The following is a 23,125-nucleotide window of genomic DNA, read 5'->3' on the forward strand; positions in this document are numbered from 1 at the left end:
TATGCTCAATAAAATGGTGTGTTGTCGTGTTTATTTGCAAAGAAATGCACTGGCTACTATAGTTTTGAGGTTTATTCATTTATTTGCAGTACTGGGGACTGAACCCAGGGGCACTTTAACACCAAACTACTTCAGCCCTTTTTACTTTCTATTGCGAGACAGTCTCGCTAAGTTGTCTGGGCTGACCTGAACTTGTGATCCTTCCGCCTCAACCTCCTGAGTCGTTGGGTTGACAGGTGTGTGCCACTGCACCAGGATTGAAACTGATGTCTAGGTTTTGACCAGAGCTGCTTCTTTCTTTTTGGAAAGTGCTGGTGTCAGAGAAGGAGCACTCAATTAGACCTCGGGAGTCAGGAGCTGCAGACGTTGACCTTGCTCTGTGGGATTCTTAAACTCTTGGAGCCTGTGAAGGTCTTCGGTTAAACCTGACATCCACTAGGATCCTTCTAACAACAACACCACATGTTCCTTTGACTTTCTGTGAGCACCACAGGGCTGACCATCCTCAGGACTGGCCTGGAAAGGATGGCTGGTGGCAGGGCAGGTGGTGGTCTTTGCACAGCTTCTTCAGCATGACAGCCACAAGATGGACTTATGCTAGTGACCTCCACCCCCTTCCTTGGCATGCGCCTGGGGTCTGGGAGGCCCTGCAGTGGGCAGGACCAGGCCTCGGCTCTTCTGTGTGTCACTGCCCTGGGATGCTCCTCTGCCTTGCCTTTACCCACCTTTGAGCTTCCCAGCTGGAGGCACTGGGTGTGCCTATCCCAATCCAGAGCCAGTTCTGGCCAAGGCAGGAAATAGATGTGGAGCCTCAGCCTGAGACTGGAGGGAGGAGGGGCTGGAGTTAGGTCTCATGTTTTCAATCAGCAGCAATCGTGCCTCGGTGAAACCTCAGAGGCCATGGTGGCAACACCAGTCAAAGCTGATGTTAAGTCGTGTTCCTTAGATGTGGGATCCAGAGGCTCAGGCACGACTCACGGGCTCCTGGGTGCCTTCTTCCTGCTCTCCAGTCTCCTTTGCTCAGCTCCAAATGACAACTGGGTGTGTCAGAGGCAGTCTGGCTTCCAGAATTTCCTATTTGCCCCCATCCCCAATGGTGGCTGCAGTGGTTCTCAAATCCATCATCCAACTATAGACTTGTCCAGTATCCCAGACTCTGTTCCCCTTCCTCCAGCCTCCATCCAAGACTGGGGGGCCTCTGGGATGCTGCAGCCTTCCCCTGGACTGCTGGGTGGAGCCCTGCTCAGGGTGGGCAGCTCAGGGTCCTACCCCATGCCCGGTTCTGCTCTGAGGGTGAGGGGACTGGACTCCCCATGGTTACCTGCAGACACCATAACTGAGCTTGCCTCGCACAGCTCAGTGCCCTCACGGGAGTGAGGCTCAAACTGGAGCCATTCACACACAGTGCGAACATAGTAGGTTCCTTAAGCCTGCCTCTTTCAGGCCCCTCGAAAAGCAAGAGCAGACCGATGCATGTCTTTTGAAAGAATCTCTGAGTTGGTAGTAGATCCATTCTGTGATGTGATCAGGACTTGGGAGGCGCAGGTCTCCCTGAAATCCTTGCAGGACCTATCGATTGATTTGAACTGTAACCAATACCTGCTGTCTTGGAGACAGCAATATGGGTAAGGTTGCAGTGATAGGGGCTTTTGGTGTCTGAGCAGCAGGACTGAAAATGGAGAAGAAAAGGCGGGTATAGGATTTGTCAGGGTGTCTGTGCACAGGCGAGTCGGCACTGATCCTAGACAACAGGTGCTGAGCCTCAGACATGGGGGACCAGAGCTTGCTGTGAATGGCCGGAGGAACGCACAAACCCCAGGCTCAGATTGGAGGCTTTTAAGAGCAAGTCTGAGCCACTGCTGGCTGTAGGGTGTCCCTCCATGAACCCTGGCACTCTGGTTTATCTTTTCAGTTTGCTGTTTGATAAGGAGAGCCAGGGGCAGCACTTCCCTCCTGAATGTGCTGGGAACCGGAGCTTTAGAGTATGGGAAGAGGACTCTGTGGCCAGCCTGGGCCTCTGCCTTAGCTCACCCCATCTGCAACCTGCAACAGAGGCCTTCCTGTTCCCACCTCTATGGTGCCTGGTCTCATGCTTTGGGAGCAGAATTTGGGGGGCGATTCTAGGGGCCTCTTCACTCTCCACCCAGTGCCTCCATCATCCCTGTGGCTGCCTGCCCAGGCTGTGTTGCCCACTGTCAGGAAAAGGCTCACAGGTGCGAGAATCTCTAAAACTCTTTGATACTACTAGCAGAGAGCCAGGAAGGGATATCTTAAAGCCTTAAGAAAGAGTTTGGGATTGGGGAAGGGGTGGGAAGTCTTCCACCCCTCTTAGCCACCAACTCCTGGGACTGCGGATGGTGCAGCAGCGCCCCCTGGTGGTACCCATACCTGCGATTTCCACCACCACTCTAATTCCATGGCTTTCCCAGTTCTCTTTCCAAGATGCCCCTTCTTCCCCATGTGGGGACCCTCCTTTTCCCCGAACTGCCACTCTTGTTGCCCAGAATTTTTTCCTTATACCCTTGTTATCTATCTATTCCTCCCCCCTCTTTTTTTTTTTCCTGGCAGTACTCAGCTTTTGTCTTTTGGAGCATCGCTGCAGAAAATCATCCTGCTGGGAAGAAAGAGAGGGATAAACTAACAATAAGGTGTTAACAGTTGATAAAGCATCACCCATTAGCACAGTGCAGGGTTCACCTGGCCGGAGCAATAAATTCCTCTCAAAGTATAATTTGTCCCTGAAATTTCCTCTATTCCACTTCTAGCCTAAACAACGATAGATGCCTGTTTTGAACCAGAGGCTATTTGGGGGATAGACCACGTGCCTTGCTTTCCTCCCAGGTCAAAGGCTCCACATTCATGGCTGGGGCAGGAGAGGAGTGGTGGTAGGATGTGGACACAGTGCCATGTCCTGCCTGCCCTGCTCCCTGTTCTCCAGGACTCATATTAGTCACAGTGACCTGGCTTTTGTTAGCCTTTGAGGATGGGATCCTCAAGCTTGGCCACCTCATATCAGAGAGTAGATAAGAAGTAGCTGCCCAAGTGGAGCTCCATATCCTGGGCTTCCTTCAGCCTTGTCCAGCCTTGTCCAGCCTTGGCCTCTCTAATGTCATGGTTTCTCATTACTTGCCATCCAGCTGCAGGACTGGTGAGGGGTGTGGGTGAGAGGCAGCACCCACACTTAGGAGATCCAGTTTGTGAGTCCCCCTATTACCCCAAAGGGGCCTCAAGGAGGGGTTAAAGGCAATAGTTTAATGTCAGAGGCACCTATTTTCCTAAAAGACAAAATGTTAAAATGTCCAAAATGTTAAAATGTCCTTAAACTGGAGCAGAAAGCTCTGGGCCTGAGCTCTAGTCCTGACAGATAGGCACTTACTTCCTGTCCCAGGCCTCCACTGCCCCACTCTGTGGGAGCTGGGATACCCTGGGAAGCTTCTCTTCTTCATTGGAGTTCTGTAGCTCTACTTCTCTTGCTGTTGCATGGCGGGCTGGCAAGGATGCAGCTTTGATCAGTGCAAACTGGACCTATCACTTTGTACCAGGGACTGACTTAGATCCTAGGCCTTTATTTTTGCCGGGTGATATTTTTCTAATGTTTATTTGGAAAGGTTCTGCGTCTGTGGTGACCATCTCCCATTTGGAAAATTAATTGCTTACAGATGTTGGTGTGGTACAGCCTTCTCCCAGGCGACGGAACCACTGGGGTTTGGATATCATTTCAAAAGGAAGAGAAGGGAAGAAAACTGCCTGTCGCCGCTGTAGGTGGCAAAATATCTTGACCTTCTATAAAATGCCCAAATGTGATTTACATTTAGAAATTGATGGGTGGAGAATGACATAAGGTTTGAGAGCCCACGTGTTAAAAAGCCTGAATTGAAATGGTCATTTGTGGGATGTCTGTGGCCATTTGTGGGATGTTTGCAGAGGGCAGGTTCCCGCTGCCCAGCTGGGATGAGCTGATTTTTTGGCACTGTGCATAGAGCTTAGAGCTGAGTCTCTACCTGTACCCTGCACCCTGGCCCTACAGCTGCATGGCCAGCCAATTCCAGGGATGAGTTTTGGTAAGTGGTGATGCAGTCCAGAGCAGAAACCAACAGATTCTTCTGACCCGCTGTGTCCCAGGCATAATCACTGCTCTTGACTCTCCACCATCCTGCTCTCCCACACCTCCTGCCTCTCCTTCTTGGTTTCTGCCTCCCCAGGAGCTTATACTTGGCCTCCTTGAGGCCTCTATCCCCAGACCTCAACCCAGCTCCTCTTGCCCATGCACAACAGAAAACCACCCAGGACTAAAGACACACTTGGTGGGATCCAAGGAACCTCACACAAAGCCCCTTTCTGTTTCCTTATTCCCTGGCCACCCCAACCCCCAGCTCCTTAGCAGCTCCCAAGCCCAGGCCCAATAGGAAATAGAAGTCATGGCCTGCTCTTTGCAAGGTGCTTATGGCGAGTGTACAGGTATGTAGGCACACGTGTTTGGGACGTGGGCGCATGTGCTGGTGCTTGTGGTGTGAGGAGAGGAAGGGGAGCAGCTCCTTTCCCCAGCTGGTGCCACCCTGGGTCAGACCTCTTTCTTACCTGGATCTGGGACAGCTTCCTTTTTGCTACCTTTCCATGTCCCTCTCCAAGTTGAACGATTTCTCTGGTCTCCTTTTCTTCCCACCAGCAGCCAGATTCCTATGGCTTTTCCCTGTGAGAGTGAGGAGAAAAGGAAGTTTGAGCAGCAGAGAACTTCAGAGACCATCTGGAGTTGGACCTCTGTGGACAAGAGAAGTCTGAGGCCCGTGCTATGTGCTCATGTGACCAGGAATTTCTTCCAGCTCCATGGCGGTAGATTTAAACATTGTAGGAATATTATTTGCATCTTTGGAAAGATGTTGTTTATGAAAGAAACACTCAAAAAGGGTGAGGGGAAGCGAGGTGTGGTGGCACATGCCTGTAATCCCAGGGACCCAGGAGGCTGAGACAGGAGAATTTTAAGTTCAAAGCCAGCCTCAGCAACTTAGCAAGGCCCTAAATACCTCAGTGAGCCCCTGTCCAACTAAAATACAAAAAAAAGAAAAAGAAAAAGAAAAAATAAAAAAGCTGAGGATGTGGCTCAGTGGTTAAGCGCCCCTAGGTCAATCCCTAGTATCCCCCCCCAAAAAAGAGGGGGCCAGGGGAGCATGTTCTGTACTACTGGAGGGCTGCTGATTGGGTTCAGAATGTGCAGATTTAGAAGACAAAACTCAAACTAGATAGTTATTTTTTGTTTTTAAAGAAAGGCTGTCATCAGAAAGTTATGTCCCTTGTTCAAAATCCTGGGAATGAAATATGGGAAGAATAAATTGAGAGGAAGGTAAATTCATAAGCAGGGATAAAATTTTCTCTTGGAACATGGTGACTATTTTAAGAAACTCTGCACCAGAACGACAATTCAGTAAGAAATGTTGATGAGGAGTACTCTTTTTATTTTTGACTGTGCTGGGATTTGAACCCAGGGCCTCACATACACTATGCAAGTGGTTTACCGCTGAGCTATATCCCTAGCCCACAGTGGAATTCTTAAATAAGGAGAAAGGTAGTGAATTCGTTTTGAAAGAAACAATGTGAAAAAAAATTTTTTTTCAAGTATGACTGTCATTTGGAGGAGCAATATGTAACACCAAGTTGGGGAAACAGACAAGGGGAAAGAGAAAGACAGACAAAGGCCACTGATGTATAATAAGACCTTGTGAATTAGGGTTCTTTTCTGTAATGCAACAAAGTTGGAGAAAAAGTTGTTAGAGAGAATGCTTTTGACTGTCCAGCATTTGCATATTAACATTTTAGAGAACAAGTCTTTCCTCAGTGTACTTTCATCATAAAATAAACAAAAGGTCCCCTGAGAAGCTCTAAGTCCAGGACAAAGACAAAGAAATTGACAATTACTTTCTAAGGGATCACGCAGAGAGAATCTTCTTCCCATGATGGCGTCTTCCCACATTGAAGAGGGAGCTTTGGTTGCTGCTTCAGAACCTCTATGGGGCAAACTGGTCAGGCACAGTCCAGTTTTTAATGCTCCTGCTGTTTCTCAAAGATGCTGGGCCTGGATGGGATTCAAGGTTTACACAAATGTGCGACTTTTCTTTCTTCTGGCCACCATTTATTTTCCAGTTTATTTGTCCTTGGTCCACATGATGCCAAACAATTGGTTTGTGTGGTTTTTGTTTCACTAAATGGATGAGACCGACCTCTTTGGTGTCCTGTGGAGACAGACCCCAGACTGAGGCTCGTGGCTGGCAGAGGGAACCTGGTTCCCTCTTCTTGGAAGCCAGTTTGAGTGTGACTGTACATTTGAGGTATTTTGATATTGCAGACCTATAAAGATATATTTTCAGAGGCTTCAAAGTAGGTCTGGAGAACACAAGAGCCAACCAAACCAAACCTAAATTGGAGGCAAGAGACACTGGGATTTAGGAACAGGCCCCAGAAGCAGAACACGAAGGTGCTGGGGGCTCTTAGAGGGTGCTGATGTGATCCAGGCAAACCCCTAATCATGGGCAATTGTATGCAGAGCAGGGTCTGTGAGAGAAACCAGTTCTTAGGCATTGTGAGGGGCTGGCAGTCTGGGCCTGCTTCAGCACCATTCAAAAGGGGACAACCAGGCATTGGTAGGTCACACTGGAAATGGACTGCCCATTAACTTAGGTTCCTATACATCCAAATGTGGAGGTCTGTTTGATGGCGTGTTTAGAGGTTACCCCACTAACCCTGAGTCCATCTGCTGACAGTTGCTTGATGCTGAGTTTTTACAGTTGCTATGACTCTGAGACAAGTTGACCTAATTCGTTTGCTTGTTATAATTGTTATACTTTATTGTGTTGATTTAAAACCATTTATTTTGTTCTCCTCTTTTCCCAGTAATTTGGTTTGGAAATTTATCTGTGATAAATATCATGTCCTAAGTCAAGAAAGAGGTATACTATTTTTAATAGTGTAGAATGAAATTTTTCCTAAACATCTAACCGAATGTTGAACCAACACTAAAGCAAATAGCTATGGTGTGCTTACTAAGTACCAGGGGCTTTAAGTATGTCCTTGTTTATCTGATCCACAGCAATGCTATGTGGCAAGTTATTAGTTCCATTTTATAGAGGAGAAAATTGAGCATTAAAAGAGAAGAATAAACTGACTTCAAGAGTCAGAACTGGAATGCCAAACCAGGTAGTGGGATGCCAACGTTCCAGTTCTTAATCCTTCTGTTATTCTGCTTCTAGCTACTAAAACAACCACAAAAATGACAACGAAACCTGGGCTTGAAGAGTCGTCAAATCATTAGCCTGTCGTGTGTTAGTCTGTGAGCGTTGCTTGGTCTGGTTTCATGAGGCAGAAGTGCCAGAGCAGAACCTTGGTATAGCGACATCATCTGGAACGATGTCATTCTTCAGGCAAAGTGTACAGGATGGAGAGACTCAGGTCGAGGACCGCGGGGATCTCAGGTGGACCCACAGTCACCCCCAAAGCGTGTGTCTTAAAGAATGCTGTGGCTGGGTGAGGAAGGGTAGGGCCCTTCTTGTCTTTCTGGGACAAGAAAAGTGCCTTTCTTATCAGGAAGTGCTTTTCCCATCTAGAAGGCAGGACCAGAGGCCAGGGTAGGAGGGCTCTAGAGCCCGCCCCCCCCCCCCCCCCCCGCACTTTGTACGTCACTACCATGCAGAGGATGTCACTCAGTGTGTCTCTTAGCAAAGGTTCTTGTGATCTGAAAACTCAAACTTTTACTTTCTAATATCGTTCAGGCTCTAGCAAAGTCTTCTCCCTTTGTTCCAAGTGTCACGTCCTTGACATGTAGCTGTGTTCTGATGGGAGGAAGGCTTGTGAGCGGTGTAGATGCAGGTATCAGGGAAGGACACTGATTTGAAGCACAGGGCCTCTGTTGGTGGCAGAACCACTTAGGCAGAGGAAAATAAAAACAAAACACAAAACAAAAGCTCAGCGGACTTACGCGAACATTCGTCTCAGCATAAATGCTATAGATTTTTACCAAGTGTTTCCCAGAAGTGCTAAGCACTCATTTTCTTGCTGCTCTCCAACTTCTGATTCCTGGTGCTAGAGGCACTCAGGAATCAGCGCAATGTTTGCTCTGATTGCATCCAGTGGCCAGGAACATTAACAACTCCAAACAACTGATGTCACTCTTATATTTGCATACATGAGCATCTAGATACTATGTGTGCGGCCAAGTACCCATTCTTTACATTACTGGGCGATCAGATAGGCTCTGGGTGCTAGGATTGAAATGCTCTGTTGCAATTTAAAAACAAAGCATGCTTTATTTTTGTGAAAATGTTAAATGCGGTCAAATTAAATTTTCAGCAAATTAATGTATCTATTACTTTAAGTTTTATACTCCCTATTGTTCACATTCCTCTTTTTATTTTTTTTATTTTTATTTTTTAAATTTATTTTTTTTAATTTTTTAAAAATTTATTTTTATTGTAAACAAATGGGATACATGTTGTTTCTGTTTGTACGTGGAGTAACAGCATACCATTTGCATATTCATAAATTTACATAGAGTAATGATGTTTGATTCATTCCATTACTTTTTTCCTTCCCCCACACCCCTCCCACCTCTCTTTTCCCTCTATACAGTCCCTCCTTCCTCCATTCTTGTCCCACTCCCACCCTCCATTAAGTGTCATCATCTGCTTATCAGTGAGATCATTCCTCTTTTGGATTTTTGAGATTGGCTTATCTCACTTAACATGATATTCTCCAATTTCATCCATTTGCCTGCAAATGCCATAATTTTATTATTCTTTATAGCTGAGTAATATTCCATTGTATATATATACCACAGTTTCTTTATCCATTCATCAATTGAAGGGCATCTAGGTTGGTTCCACAGTCTGGCTATTGTGAATTGAGCCGCTATGAACATTGACGTGGCTGTATCTCTGTAGTGTGCTGATTTTAAGTCCTTTGGGTATAGGCCGAGGAGTGGGATAGCTGGGTCAAATGGTAGGTCCATTCCAAGTTTTCTAAGGAATCTCCACACTGCTTTACCTCTTTTCATTTTAGTGGATAATTTTGAATAATTAAAAATAAAGTTAAAGTTAATAGATATGTGAAAATAATTTTATTTTTTTCAGTTTTGATGAAATATATTCAAAGTACATAAATTTGGAATAAAATTACATTTCATGTTAATCCTTTTTATTGTTGAGGCTATATACCAATCGAGATTGTAATACAAAAATAAAATAGGAAAGTAAACCTCAGAAACTGAAAAGAAACAGAAAATCATCAGCGAGAGAAATCATAAAATTGGAGAATAATAGAAGTGAGTAGGCTTTTTTTGGACTATCCCACATAAAATTTTTATTCAGTACTTTGCAAATAATTTGCTTAATGAAGATTTAATTAATGATCAAAACAATGAGAGTGTAAAAGGGAATGATTCCTGTCAAATTCACAACTCAGAAACCACAGAGGCAAATGCCTGCCTGGGAGACAAAAAAATTCCATTCCTGAAATTAGCCCAATGGGAGAAGAAACTGAAATGAAAACCTGGGGTCTTTGCTGTGCTTGTTGGAGACTGATTCTGGAAAATGGCTCAGCTTGTCTTTCTTATAGCAGGACAATGTTTCCTTAAAGCAGTCTTGTCCAAACAAATGATTATGATTCTTAGTTAAACATGGCAGAACATTTAATATTTCATTTTACACCAGAATTCCTTCAGTGGGAGGAAGAAATTGTAGAAAGCTGTTTTTAAGTTCAAAGGCAAAACGTTTTGTGAATTCTGTATTAACTGTCACCCATCTTGAAGACCAGGTTTAACTGGAGCAAATATTTAGGGCCAGAAAGGAAATTCACTTGTAGGTAGAAAAGCACACAGGCAATTGTTTTATATATAAAAAAAGGTGAATGGTGAATAAGCAGGAAACAGTTAATAGGAGTCATCAAACATAAGTGAACACCAATCAAAAAAAATTGATTTCTTTCTTTCTCTTTCTTTCTTTCTTTCTTTCTTTCTTTCTTTCTTTCTTTCTTTCTTTCTTTCTTTCTTTCTTTTCTTTTCTTTCTTTTCTTTTCTTTCTTTTTTTTTTTTAGTTACCAGGGATTGAATCCAGGGGTGTTAAACTACTGAGCCACATTCCCGTCCTATTTTTTTTAAGTTTTGAGACATATTCTTACTAAATTGCTTAGGGCCTCGTTATGTTGCTAAGGCTGGCCTTGAACTTGCAATCCTCCTGCCTCAGCCTCCAGAGCTACTGAGATTATAGGCTTAGCCACTGCACCTGGCAGAATATTGGAGTAATATTCTTAAAATAAAAATACTATTTTGCCAAAAAGAATGATGCTTTTCAGTAGTAATAGGCTCTTTATAGAAAAGCAATGAAGAGCTTTCTGAGTTTTGAATAAATGATTGAAAAATTTGCTGCTAAAATGATCACTCTTAGAAGAGACTAAACCCTAATCTTTATTGAGGATGGAAAATTGAAAAGAGAATATTAATAAAATCACAAGATACATTACATTTAACAAAGTAATAACTACTCAGTTCAACTAGATGGTAGCAGAATCGAATGATATGAAACGACTCACATTTATAATACTGCTAAACTATTAGAAGAAGAAAACAGGAACTTTGAAATTAAAAAGTATTTTATTTTTATACCTGTTATGAAAATACAGTTTTTGTCTTAACTGAAGATACAGCTTTAAATTTTGCCATTTTGATTTAAAAGTTCATCGCAGGCAAGTTCATAATAATGAGGCTCATGATTGTTAAAAAGATATACGATCCAGAACTTTGGCTGGAAGTAGAGAGGCCTTCTTTGAACTGTTGTTTGAATGCTAACCAGGAAGTGCAGAGCTTCAGCTGTGTGGCTAGTGTTCCTTGCAAAAGTTCAGAGATGACTGCTGTAGCCCCTATCTCTCCAAAGGCGGAGCATCTTGATGAAACACATTCCAGATCTGACCTCAGGGACACTCTGGGTACAAACAAGGGGAATTCCAATGAAAATGCCCTTAAAGCAATTAGATTTAATTAGACAAGATATGCAAGACATTAGCAAAGAAAAACAATAGAAGATCCTCAAATAAAGAGCGAATCTTGGACTTTGGCAGAAAGTGAAATTAATTTTGAATTCTGAACTGTTTCTAAAACTAATATTAATTAAATTTTACAGAAATAAAAGCAAGACAGTGAAGTACTTTATTTGACTTGTAAATATATTTTAAACACATAAATAAAATTTAAGAAAAATTGTTAGTCCAAGCAGAAAAAAGTTACATGGTAAGTATGCCACAAAAGTTAAATTGTAGTAAAATACAGGGAAAGTTGAACAGGAAAACAAAAACATTTGCATGACTCTAAAGGAGAAGGTTTATATTTGTACCATCTGGAAACTGATTTCCATAGACCGTCTCCTGGCCATTCTAGATTAAGGAGTTTTCTTGATTGAAAAGAAATATGAACAAACATGAACATATTGCTATTTTTGGTTTTCTTTACTGTAATCCAGGTCAGAGAAATCTTAAAGAAGAATTTATGAAATAAATTTTATCTATGAAATAGTGTGTCATCTAGATATTGTGTTGAGAGGCTAACATTTTCTATGTAATCTCTACAATAAAATTAAATGTGTTTTAGTGAAAACACTAATTTACCATATATGATCCCATTATGATGTTCACGATTTGTTTGTAAAATTGTTATTTGCAATCTAAGTATTTGCTTTAAGAGTTTTATGGATAATTCCAATGGCTATTGGCTTAGCTGAGTGTTTCTGTAAACTGAAATGATTGATTCTGGCATGACTGAAAATTTTTGATTATAGCAACATAATTAGTGATTTTCTAAAATAAGGGACAAGAAATATACATTTTATAGAACAAATTTATAATAATGAATTAATGATGACATACCTTTATTATACTACCCTCCTAAGACATGCAAACCAGACCCATGCAACCAATCAGTTCTCAATCGGTTGTCTTATTTTACTAACTTTTAGTCATAAAAAACCCTACAATGCTTTTCTTTTGCACATATTTTTCCATCTCGATGTTACGAAAATTAGATTTGTCAAGTAAGGAGGAAAGGACATACTATATTTGACAGTTTAAACTTAATTTATAACTTTTAAATATTTAGACATATGGTATCTTGGGTGGGCTTGAATGCTGGGCTGACTTCCAGGGTGATGTGCATATAGCTTGGAGGAAAAGGTTTGGAGCCCACACCTGGAGGGAAGATTAGGAAACAAATTTGAGGTTGGACTGAGAATTCCTCCCGTCTCCAGGCACTGCAAACCCAAAGCTCCTTTCTGCTAAGACAGCAGTTCTCAGCCCTGGTGGCCCATTAGAAACACCAGGGGAGATTTCATAATGCTGATGCCCAGGTTCCAGCCTCTTGAGTTTTTGATTTAGTGGTCTAGGCTGAGGCTTGGATATCACCATTTCCAAAAAGCTCTCTAGGCGATCCTAATGAACAGCCAGCATGAGAATAGCTGTCAGTGCCTGAGCTTGCAAATGACATCCTGATGGGGTGGAAAGCTCTGTAGCCAGGTCACGCTATGGCCAGATTTTGGTTCCATTATGTCAGGCCTGGGTGAAGGGAAGGTTGGCAGGATTGATACAAGAGGTTGTCATTAATAGAGAAACAACAAGTGGGCCTCAGGTTCATTAGTTCAACCAACATTTAATGCACTTCTACAATGTTTCCGGAATTGAGGATACAGAAAGGAATAAAACTCTAATTCCAAAAATGGGGAACAGATGTATAAACAAAATCAAGAAAGTATTACACATATTATGGTCAAAGTGTCTACGGGGTACAGCAGAGTATGATTTCACCAGGGAAGGAAGGATAGAAAGAGACCTAAGTTGCTTTGTGAAAGATGGAGTGTTCAGGGGGCTTTGAGGTCAAGGACCAGGAGGTTAGAGGGAGACTTTGTGAACTGGGCAGGTGTATCCAAGGGCAGGGAACACCTTGGGAACAGACATGGGGGTAGGCAGGAATGTGGACGACTGTGCTGGGATGATTAACTGACTTCTCTCTGATCTGAACCTCTTATAACAGGCCCCAGAGCAGCATCTTAGAGATCTTCAAACTGGGTTTGTTGGAGGACTTTCCAGAAGATTTCGTGACATAGAAGGAGTCTGTTTCCAGATCCTTAACTTCTGTGTGTATTTTTGTTAAAATTTCCCTGCCCAAGAGCAGGAGTTGAATTATTCTCTCAGTAGCTTCAAGCTGTTTCTCCTCTTCCACAGTTTTTGGAATCTTCTTGCCCTCTACCCCACCCCACCCGGTGTAAACTCAGTGGCATGAAATTAAAGAAGTATTTGAAATAATCCCAGGAACCTCCTTTACTGACTGATGGAACAACCAGAACCTATTTTCTGGTTCTATATCTCCAACATATCTCACTAATAGGAAATCCTACTTAGAGTTAACATGCTACCCCCACTCCTGTAACTAGGTAGAATGTAAAGGATGTCACCACAAAGCTCTTTGCAGTTATCATAGTATTATATCTGCATCATGAAAAACTCTACCAAATGATACAATTTCTGCTGTCAACATTCATGCTTATCATAAAGAACTTTAGAAAAAGTGAATTCTATGGTATATTGCATCCCTGATCCAAATGCTTTGGACCAGAAGTGTTTCAAATTTTAGAATATTTGCACATATATGATGAGGCATCTTGGGGATCTAAACACAAAATTCACCTGTGTTTCATATACACCTTATACACAAAGCCTGGAGGTTATCTTATACAATATTTTTAGTGTACCCACATTTTAACTATGACCAGTTTCATGAATTTTCCACTTGTGGCACCATTTTGGCACTCAAAAAGTTTTAGATTTTGGAGCATTTTGGACTTCAGATATTCAGATGGTTCAACCTGTCCTCTGTTTAACCTCACTATAACCCAGGGTTTTTGTTAGATGACCCTGGAACTATCATTCCCAAGGTAAAATAACAGGAAAATTATGCCCAGCCCAGAGAAATTAAGAGTTTTATCCCAGCTCCCTGTTTGTGGGTACTAAAAGTGGACTTTTACCCAGTTTTTTGAAGTCAGATTTCTAAATCCAGTATTCTTTTCAACACACCATGCTGCTGCCCTGGTAGCAGGCTTGTGAGTTTGCTTTAGGAGCAACACAGAAGAGATGCATGTTATTCCACTGTGTATTAAGGACAGAGAATCAGAGCATCCCCAAGGGTGCTCCATAAGAAGTGTCAGCCATGAAGATCAGGAAGCAGCGTGATGACTAGAATCTGCTGGAAAAACTAAAGGAACTTCGTCGAAAGCGAACCTTGCTTGGGCAGGGGACACCAAAGCCCAAATTTGAAGCACCTACATGCCTCCGTGCTGTGTCAGGCACCGCCCTTAATCTGGTGGTAGAGGTGTGCAGACAAGTGAGGGTCACAGGGAAGCCTCTTTGTCTTCCAACAGCAGCTGTTCATCAAAGGGCCTCCGTATGCAAAATGATCTGACTTAATTTTTCTGGGTCATTCTAGGAAATGAAAGACTGACTTGGCAGTAGGAAGCGGGAGGGGGAGTTCTATAGTGAACTCCTGGCAGGAGTCTCAGGACTCGAGGCCTTAGAGATCTGCGGGATGACCATTGCAATGAATGTCCCTCATATTTTGGGATCCTTTCTATTTCCAATATTTTGGCTGAGACATATAAGGAAGCAGCAGATGTAGCACATGACCCAAATGTGAATCCCTGATCATCCCTTATTTACTGTGGTCTTAGGCAAGTTAAGCAAACTCTCAAGGCTGTATTGCCTTGTAAAATGGCGACAATAGTACTCACCCTGGAGGGCTTCCTGTGGCATGTGGTAGGGCATCGTCATCTTGGGTTTTCCTAGGCTGGTCACTGCTTGATGACTAGACTTTGCATGGCCAGTGGCTGACACAGTATGGGACCTACAGCAATTGCTGCTTATGACAAGTGACCAAGGGAAAGCAGTAGGTATCAGTGGCTTGAGTCAAACAGACTCGAGGTCAAACCCTAGTTTCTTTTTTTTTTTTTTTTTTTTTTTTTTTTTGGTGTGCTGGGGATTGAACCCAGGGTCTTGGTCTTGTGCATGGGAGGCAAGTGCTCTACCAACTGAGCTATATCCCCAGCCCAAACTCTAGTTTCTTGACTTAGTAATTGTGCAAGTTTTTTTTTTTACTTCCTCTCCTCACTTTCCTTATCTGTAGAGTGGGGATAATTGAGAATATGTCTCATAGGTTGTCCTGTGGATGAAACGAGGACAACAATTCATGGTTAGTGAATGCTGGAGAAATCACGGTTGCGATGATGGTAGGTTAGCAGGAGGGAAAAGGACCTGAACCTGCTGAAGTCAGACAGCCTGCTCCAGTTCCTGATCTCATGAATTGCCAGCCCTCTCTGGTCTTGGACAACCTTTCTGGGCCTCATATTCTTAACTGTCACACAGAGATGTTAATGTTCTATTGCGCCAGGACTGTTGAAGACTTCAGGTGAGAAGGTACATGGGAAAGTTTGACATCCATGAACCACTAACCAAAAAGAAAGAATTATGCCCTGATCCCTGTTGTTTTAAAGACCTCAGTAAGGGTCCCTTGTGGATCCAATTCCTTTCTTGGTAGGAAAATTTCTTTTCATGAGTGTCTGCTGCCCCCTGGTGGGCATTATGGCCTCATTGCAAAGAATTTTCCTGGAAAAGATCAAGCATCTTGGCTTTGAGGGTTGGAGGCCCTAGCACACCTATGGGTAGGTGCTTTTGACCTCTAACCTCTAGGGCAGTGGTTCTCAAAGTGTGGTCCTTGACCAGCAGCAGCAGCACCTGGTGTTTGTTAGAAGTACAAGCTCTGGGGCCCTATCCCAGATCTACTGTATCAAAAGCTCTGTACTGTAACCAGCTCTCCAGGCCTGTGTGCACTGGTCTGAGACCCCACTGTTCTAGGAACTCCAGGATTTCAGGTCTGGGAGGGTTGGGTCAGAGAAGAGGTGGGAAGGGAGGTGACTTTGAGGTGTGCAGCCATACAGCTGGGTGGGGCACAGTAGCACACACCTATGATCCTAGTGGCTCAGGAGGCTGAGGCAGAAGGATTGTAAATTCCAAGCCTGCTTCAGCAGCAACTTAGTGAATCCCTGTCTCAAAATGAAAAAGGGCTGAGGATGTGGCTCCGTGGTTTAGCACCCCTGGGTTCACTCCCTGGTACCAAATAAATAAATAAATAAAATGTTAACATAGAAATTTTTAAAGAATGGTGGAATGAATTCCCACTTAGCCTTTCCTAGATTTACTAGTTGTTATCATTTTGCCCCATTTCCTGCTTTCTACATTTTTTTTTTTTTTTTTTTTTTTGCGGTGCTGGGGATCGAACCCAGGGCCTTGTGCTTGCAAGGCAAGCACTCTACCCACTGAGCTATCTCCCCAGCCCTACATTTCTTTTATGCTGAACCATTTGAAAGAAAGCAATGGGAATCCTAACACTTCACTCTTGAATATTTAGCAATTTAGCAGTCTTTTTCTTTCTTTCTTTCTTTCTTTCTTTCTTTCTTTTTTTGGTTGAACCCAGTAGCACTTTACCATTGTGCTTCATCTCCAGCCCTTTTTATTTTATTGTTTAATTTTGAGATAGGTTCTCATTAAATCATCCAGGCTGGCCTTGAACTTGCTATCTTCCTTCCTCAGCCTCCAGGGCCCCTGGGATTACAGGCGTGAGCCACCATCTCCAGCTTTTTAGCAGTCATTTTGCGAGTATCATTTTACATAGTCACATGTCATCGTCACAACTAGGAAAAATAGCAATTAATAATATCTAGTCTACATTTTATATTCAGATAATCTCCAAAATATTTTCTATATTTGATGTGTAAGTCTGAGCATTACGTCTTTTTAGTGTCATTTGATCAGCCTAAAATCCTTGACTTTTTAAAAATAATACTGACTTTCTGGAAAAGTCCAGGCCAGTTGTACTGTAGAGTGTCCCACCATGGATTTTGTCAGGTTGCTTTCTCACAGTGGGATTCAGATCAGTCATTTTTGGCAGGAGTGCTTCTTTGGTGATATTGTGTGCTTATTGTGTCATCTCAGAAGGCTCTAAAGTCAGGGCATATTACTGTCCCTTAGCGCAATGTATAGAACTGAATCATCAGGGAGCTGTTTTCAGATGCATATTCTTGGTCTACATCTGGAATTTCACTGAGGTGTATTCAGCCATTCACCTTATTTAAAACCTTCCCCAGGATTCTGCTGTGTGACTGAGTTGAAACCCAGGGCTGTGGAGCCTTCTTGTACCTCTCATGGCTCTATAGTGTAAAGCCTCCGTCCCCAAGAACAGCAACAGCAGCCATGCCACCATGCCCCTCTGCCTCTGCAGCTTCCCTCCCACCACTGCCTCCCAGCCTCCTCCCACCCAGTGAGATGGTGAGGGATGACTCACTCCAGCCCCTTCACCCATGGGATCCAGACCTGGAGCTGAGCTGGATCCTTACCTCACCATGGTGCCAGGGCTGACTATGGTGGCCAGGCAGGTGTCCAGCACCTTGGAAGGAACTCCTGGGGGTGGAAGGAGAACTGGCATGACCTACCCACCACTGTGGGTGAAAAGGGTGCTAATGTAATCTGAATGACTTGGAGTGACATTTCTGAAAATGTGACTCTGAAAACAGGAATTTGAAGATACCCAATACTCCCCCTCCATACAGCAGTAGATCCGTTGGTGATAATGCCCACATCCCAGCCTTTGTGTGTGTGTGTGCTCTCCCTGTTGCTCACACACACCACCTCTGCACACTGAGTCAATGGCATGGATTGATCTGTAATCTGTGTTTCCATGGAGAAGTCAATCAAAGTTTAAGTACTTATAGAGATGCTGTTGTCAGCATGGGTAGAAAAGAGGGAAGAGGAATCATAATTTTGGCATTCTTTTGAGCCAGTGACCAGGAAGGTGTAAACTGTTTGGGGGGTGCAGGGAGGTGATCAGAAGGCCTGGGAATTTGACCAAAGTAGGGAGACTTACAGGAGCAGCCGTCCAGGACATTCACCCTCATGGATCCTGGGAAAGAGCCTCAGTAAAGAAGAGCTGATAGAAGCCGGGCACAGTGGCACACACCTGTAATTCCAGGAACTTGGGAAGCTTGTGGCAGGAGGATCATAATTTCAAGGCCAGTCTGTGCAACTTGGCGAGGTCCTGTCTCAGAATAAAATAGAAGCAAGGGCTGGGGGCTAGCTCAGTAGTAGAGTGCCCCTGGCTCAGTACCTAGTACCTGGGTTGGTAATGAGGGGAATAGCGGGGTGGGGAGGGGAGATATGCAGGGGATGAAAACAGGAAGCTGAGGAAGTGCCCCAAAGTAGCCAGTTTGACAGTGTTGTTTCTAGGATTAACGACATTCATGGTGATCAGCTGAGAGTCCAAATGTGGAGGGAGTAGCCATGGCTCTAGGCTAAGTCAGCCAGGATCCATGGCAGCTGTGCTCAGTCCTGCCTGGCCCTCCTGAGCTGGGAGCAATAAACTACTCATGGAACCAGGCTGGCTGACTGGCTGGCTGGAGCCACACGGGTCTAAGCGAGGAGCAGGGCTCTTGTGAGGGAGAGATTGGGCAGGAAGAAGAAGACCTGGTCCTTTGTATGATTTCTGTAGCTCTTATTTCCCACATTTGCCCTCTCCTGCCTCACATCCCAGACTGTCTACCTAGAACTTCAAACATGCACGGAAGCCCTTGGAAATGTCACAGTCCAACAATAGTCTTTGGAATATGTCACCTTGTCATGTATCCCCATATATGTACAGCATAGAGGTAAAACATGAATAATGATTTAGAACTCTGTCTTAGCAGGTTCAGTCCCTGCCCTGTCAGTGATTAGTTGTGTGACTTTGGGCAACTTGCTTTATCTCTCTGGACTTTAGTTGCCTTCTTTGAAAGAGAATGAAGTGAGTCAATTCCTAAGATCAGAGGAAGTTAGAGCTGGAAAAAAGTCAGAATACATCTTCCATCCCTTTATTTTACAAATGCACAGTCAGAGATTAGAAGAGACTCAGAAGCCAAGTCATCCACTCCTTCCTTAGGCGAGACTGAGGTCCAGATAGGGAAAGGAACTGACTTTCCTGGGGCACTTTTATCCATGGCCTCTAACCCATGGAGCCAGAGGATCTCCTCAGAAATCTCTGGTTTCATTCCTTTTCCAACATCCAAAACCAAACTTGAGAAAACCACACTTGGTGCGGAGGTGATGGGGGATGAACATTGAACAAGTGAGAACCAGTCAGTTGAGGAAGTCAGCAGTAGTCACCTCATGTGGAAGAACAGGAGGCCTGAGCCCATGAGAGGGTGTGGGCACGCTGTCTCCTTGCTGCCACCGTCTGTCTTTCCTAGGAGTCTACATGAGAGAAACTGAGCATGTATGTCGGGTCATGGAGGCATGTGTAGGTACCAAGGAGTGTACTGTGAGTTTGTGCAAATGGCTGATGCTGTTATGTTCCAAACTGTCTTAACAGTTTTGTAAACTCTTCTTAAGAACTGAGTCTGCATTTTATGTGTATGGTGAGTCCTCAGTCTGAACCACCCAGCTCAAACTCAGGCTTAATCTAGAATTTTCCAGACAGGTTCCACAGAGTTTTAGTATATTTCATGAAGTAGGGGAAAGGTGTTTGGAAAACACCAGGGTTGACCAAGGCAAGCAGATTTTTTTTTAACTGAGTATAAGTTTTAAAACTTCTGAACTTGGCAATTATGCAGATGAGGATGTGGTGTGCAACATCCCCCAAATGGCTGGATCCCAGGTCCTTTTCCTGGTGGCTTGGCATCTCAGGGAGCTGGAGCTATGGGCCACCCTGTTTGAGCCATGTGTAGTTTTTTAGTTATAAAAATAACTTTGAAATTTAGAATGAAAATATTTATTCACACAATTGATTTTATGCAACATTAAACAAAGACTACATTTGAAGATGAGGCTTTTAAGTAAATTTAAAGAGGAAGACTCAGTTTGGTAATTTCTCTATGATTTATAACATTTGCAGTGAGAACATAGGATTTGCTTCTCCCACTTTTCATTCTCTTAATTTGTCAGATTTATGCTTGATAGCTATTATGTTTTAACTTGGAAATTTAACACATGTTCATTCATTCAGTCTTGTATCTTGGACTTTAGAGTTCTCATACGGAGGGTCTGTTTTTTAAAAAGTTATTCACATCACTTTACTCTCAGAGGACAGTTTTGCTTGGTGTTAAATCTGGGTGAATGGTTATTATCTCCAAATTTCAGTTTCTTCATCTATAACAAGTGGATAGTATCCTTAGTGTCTTCACTGGGAGGTTCTTGGGGGAACCACAACAGCATCATGACTAAAGCTTTCAGGGAACCGATGGTAGGTGCTGTGACTTTCATCTGCTCCATATGACCTTGAAGTTGGGTAAGATGGTGCATGCTCTCTCAGAGCATAGGTTCTTCCCCAGAAGGCCCTACCACTGTGCTTCTCTGCCTTGTTTTCTTGATTATTGTTCTTGAAGAGGGAGCCTAGCTAGATATCTTGCCCTCAACGCCCCTTGCCATTCATGGCAATTTAACACTACAGAACTGTACTGCTTGTATATCTGTGCTTCATACCTAAAGAGCAATGATCCACCCACTACTCCCCAAGTGCCAACTTTTTCTCTTCAGGGCAAAATCACCTTCTTTGAAAATGCATGTCCTAGTAGCATTAGAAAATTGCAGCACTTTCAAACTGCAGTGTTCCCTAAGTGTTAAAAGAATTAGGTTTTGAATTTGGATGGACCTTGAATTGAATCCCTGCTGTCATTATCTAGCTGTGTTATGTTGGGCAATCTACTTAACTTCTCCAAGCCTGTTTTAGATCTGGAATACAGTGACCATAATTAGATGAGCATTTAGTATAGGGCCTAGTCATAGTAAGTATTCAGTAACTGTTAGTTATTAACACATATTTCCAAATAGTCTGCATTCCTTTACATTTTTAATTTATGTTTTTAATCATAAAATGTGTTAGACATTGAAGAAAAAGAAGTCATTTAATTTTGTATTCCCCTTTCTAGATCCTGTCCTGCACACTGTAAGGCACACCCCAGAGGAGCACAGGCCATGGAGTACCTGGCCCAACGGACCAGTGAGGAGCACTCCCTGCAGTGCCCAAGGGGAGTCCTGGGGCTGGGAAGGCAGACAGGGCCTGGCAGCAGGCTCTCAGGGCAGCTGTGCAGAGGCCACCACCAGGCTCCAGCTACCTCTGAACACACCAGGGGACACCTCCTACCCCACAAAGGCCTGAAGGAAGCTGACTGATGAAATGTGCCTTCCCTAAGCTGGTGGTTCTCCAACTCTGTTCCCTGACTGGCAGCACTGGCATCCCCTGAAGATTTATAAGAGCTGCCAATATTTGGGTTCAGCCCAGAATCTACTGAATCTGCTCAATCACTTGTGTTTTAACAAGCTCCCCAGGTGGTTCTGAGGCACTTCCGAGTTTGAACCATTGCTCCAGGACAAGGGTCCTTCCCACGACAGCTTGTGGAGGCAGGATTGCAAAAGGTTTGCTAAGACAGGGCCAGCTGGAGTCCCTCCATGGTGGAACCTGGGTTGGAGCTTCAGAGGCTTTGGACAGAAGTCAGCTGTGACACTTGTGCACTCCTCAGAGGCTTCTAAAACAGCTGGACTAGATTCAAAGGCAGCTTCTTTTGAGAATTCAGCTTGGAGTTTGAACATGACCACCAAAGAAAATGTACCAGCCTGTGTGCTGAAGATCTTCCTCCACAGAATGTCATGTTTTCTTTCTGCATGAAAATGGAGAGTCTGGGTTGCACCAATGTGTCATTTAGATAGAGTATGTTGTATGTTTTGGCCCCAAATGTTTCAAGAATCCATGGCTAATTTTGTGCAGTTAAGCCTAACCCCGTCATAAGAATGTTTTAATTTATAAATGTGTCTTTCTAAGTAAGTTAAGGTAGTCAAGCCAATAATAGACTTTAATTCCTCTGCTCAGATCTTAGAAGAAAAAAGGGGAATTTAAGGAACTCTCTTCCCACTGACTTTGCAAGCTTGGGGAGGAGAGGCTGGTCAGTTAGGAATGGGGCCAGGCTATATATAATAGAAAACCTAAAACGACAGTGGCTTATCCATAGAAGGATTTTATTTTCTCACATCAAAGAAGTCGAGGTAGGCGGTTCAAAGTATATGCCATCAAGATTCAAAAATCTTCGAATATTTCTGCCTAGATGTACAGCCATGTGGATTGCCATCCTCAGTGAAGGTCACCTCATTCCCAGGAAGCAGGACTGAGAGAAGGGAAGGAAACTGGGGTTGGGGCTCTTTTGATTATGCCTCCCAGGAAGTCCCCCATAACACTCTCTTACATCTCCCCGGCCAGATAACTAGTGCTAACTAGTCTGGAAAACACAGTCTTGTTCCAAAAGGCAAAGATCCCTGCTAAGTTTGACTTCAGCGTGGCTCCTGTCCATCATTCGGTTGGGTCTTAGAAAGCAGAACATTTTCAACATGATTCAGTTTGGTGTCCTGACTGTGAACCTGACTGCATGTGGGTTTTTTGTCATTGACCTTGGATGTGTGCCTTTTGGCTAAATGTCCGAAACACTGAATGCTGGAGATGTCCCTAGAAATTGTGCGATGAGATGTTAACTCATCTCTTTCCTTTTTCAGAGAGTCCTCAGTCGGAGCAGAGAAAAGGAGAGGGAGTGAATTACTTTGGGGTCTGGGTAGAAAGGATTTGGAACTCAAGTCAAGAAATGATTATCTTTCTTATTGGATTGTGTCTCTGGTCTGCTGATGTCCACCCCCACTCTCTCATGGTCCATTATTTTTCTGCTGCTGTAAAAAATATCACAGAGTGAGTCCTTTATAAACAAACTTTACTGGGCTCATGGTTCTGGAGCCTGGGAAGTCAGGAGCATGGCCCTGGCCTCTGGTGAAGGCCTCTGTGCTGCACCACAGCATGGCAGAAGAGCAAGTGAGCAGCATGAGACTGAGAGGAACTCTACTGAACCCACCCTTCTTATCAAGAGCCCACTCCTATGATCACTAACCCACTCCTGAGACAATGGCATTTATCCATCCATGATGGATCTTTCTTTTCTTTTTCTCATATTTTTTATTGGTGCATTGTAGTTGCACATAATGGTGGGATTGATTGTTACCT

The 23,125-nt window shown here is 43.7% G+C and overlaps 1 protein-coding gene across 1 annotated transcript in view; it reads left to right on the plus strand.

Moving 5' to 3' along the window:
• LOC306643565 (uncharacterized protein) overlaps nt 1-22,691 on the plus strand; it is a 78,295-nt gene extending 55,604 nt beyond the window's left edge. The window contains exons 4-5 of the mRNA XM_079109799.1: nt 13,052-13,154; nt 21,018-22,691. Of these exons, the coding sequence (XP_078965925.1) occupies nt 13,052-13,154; nt 21,018-21,247 (333 nt within the window). The 3' untranslated portion in view covers nt 21,248-22,691. The remainder of the gene's footprint in view (nt 1-13,051; nt 13,155-21,017) is intronic.
• The last annotated feature ends 434 nt before the right edge of the window (nt 22,692-23,125 follow it).

The sequence above is a fragment of the Sciurus vulgaris genome, assembly GCF_902686455.1.
Source record: "Sciurus vulgaris genome assembly, chromosome: 14".
NCBI lineage: Eukaryota > Metazoa > Chordata > Mammalia > Rodentia > Sciuridae > Sciurus > Sciurus vulgaris.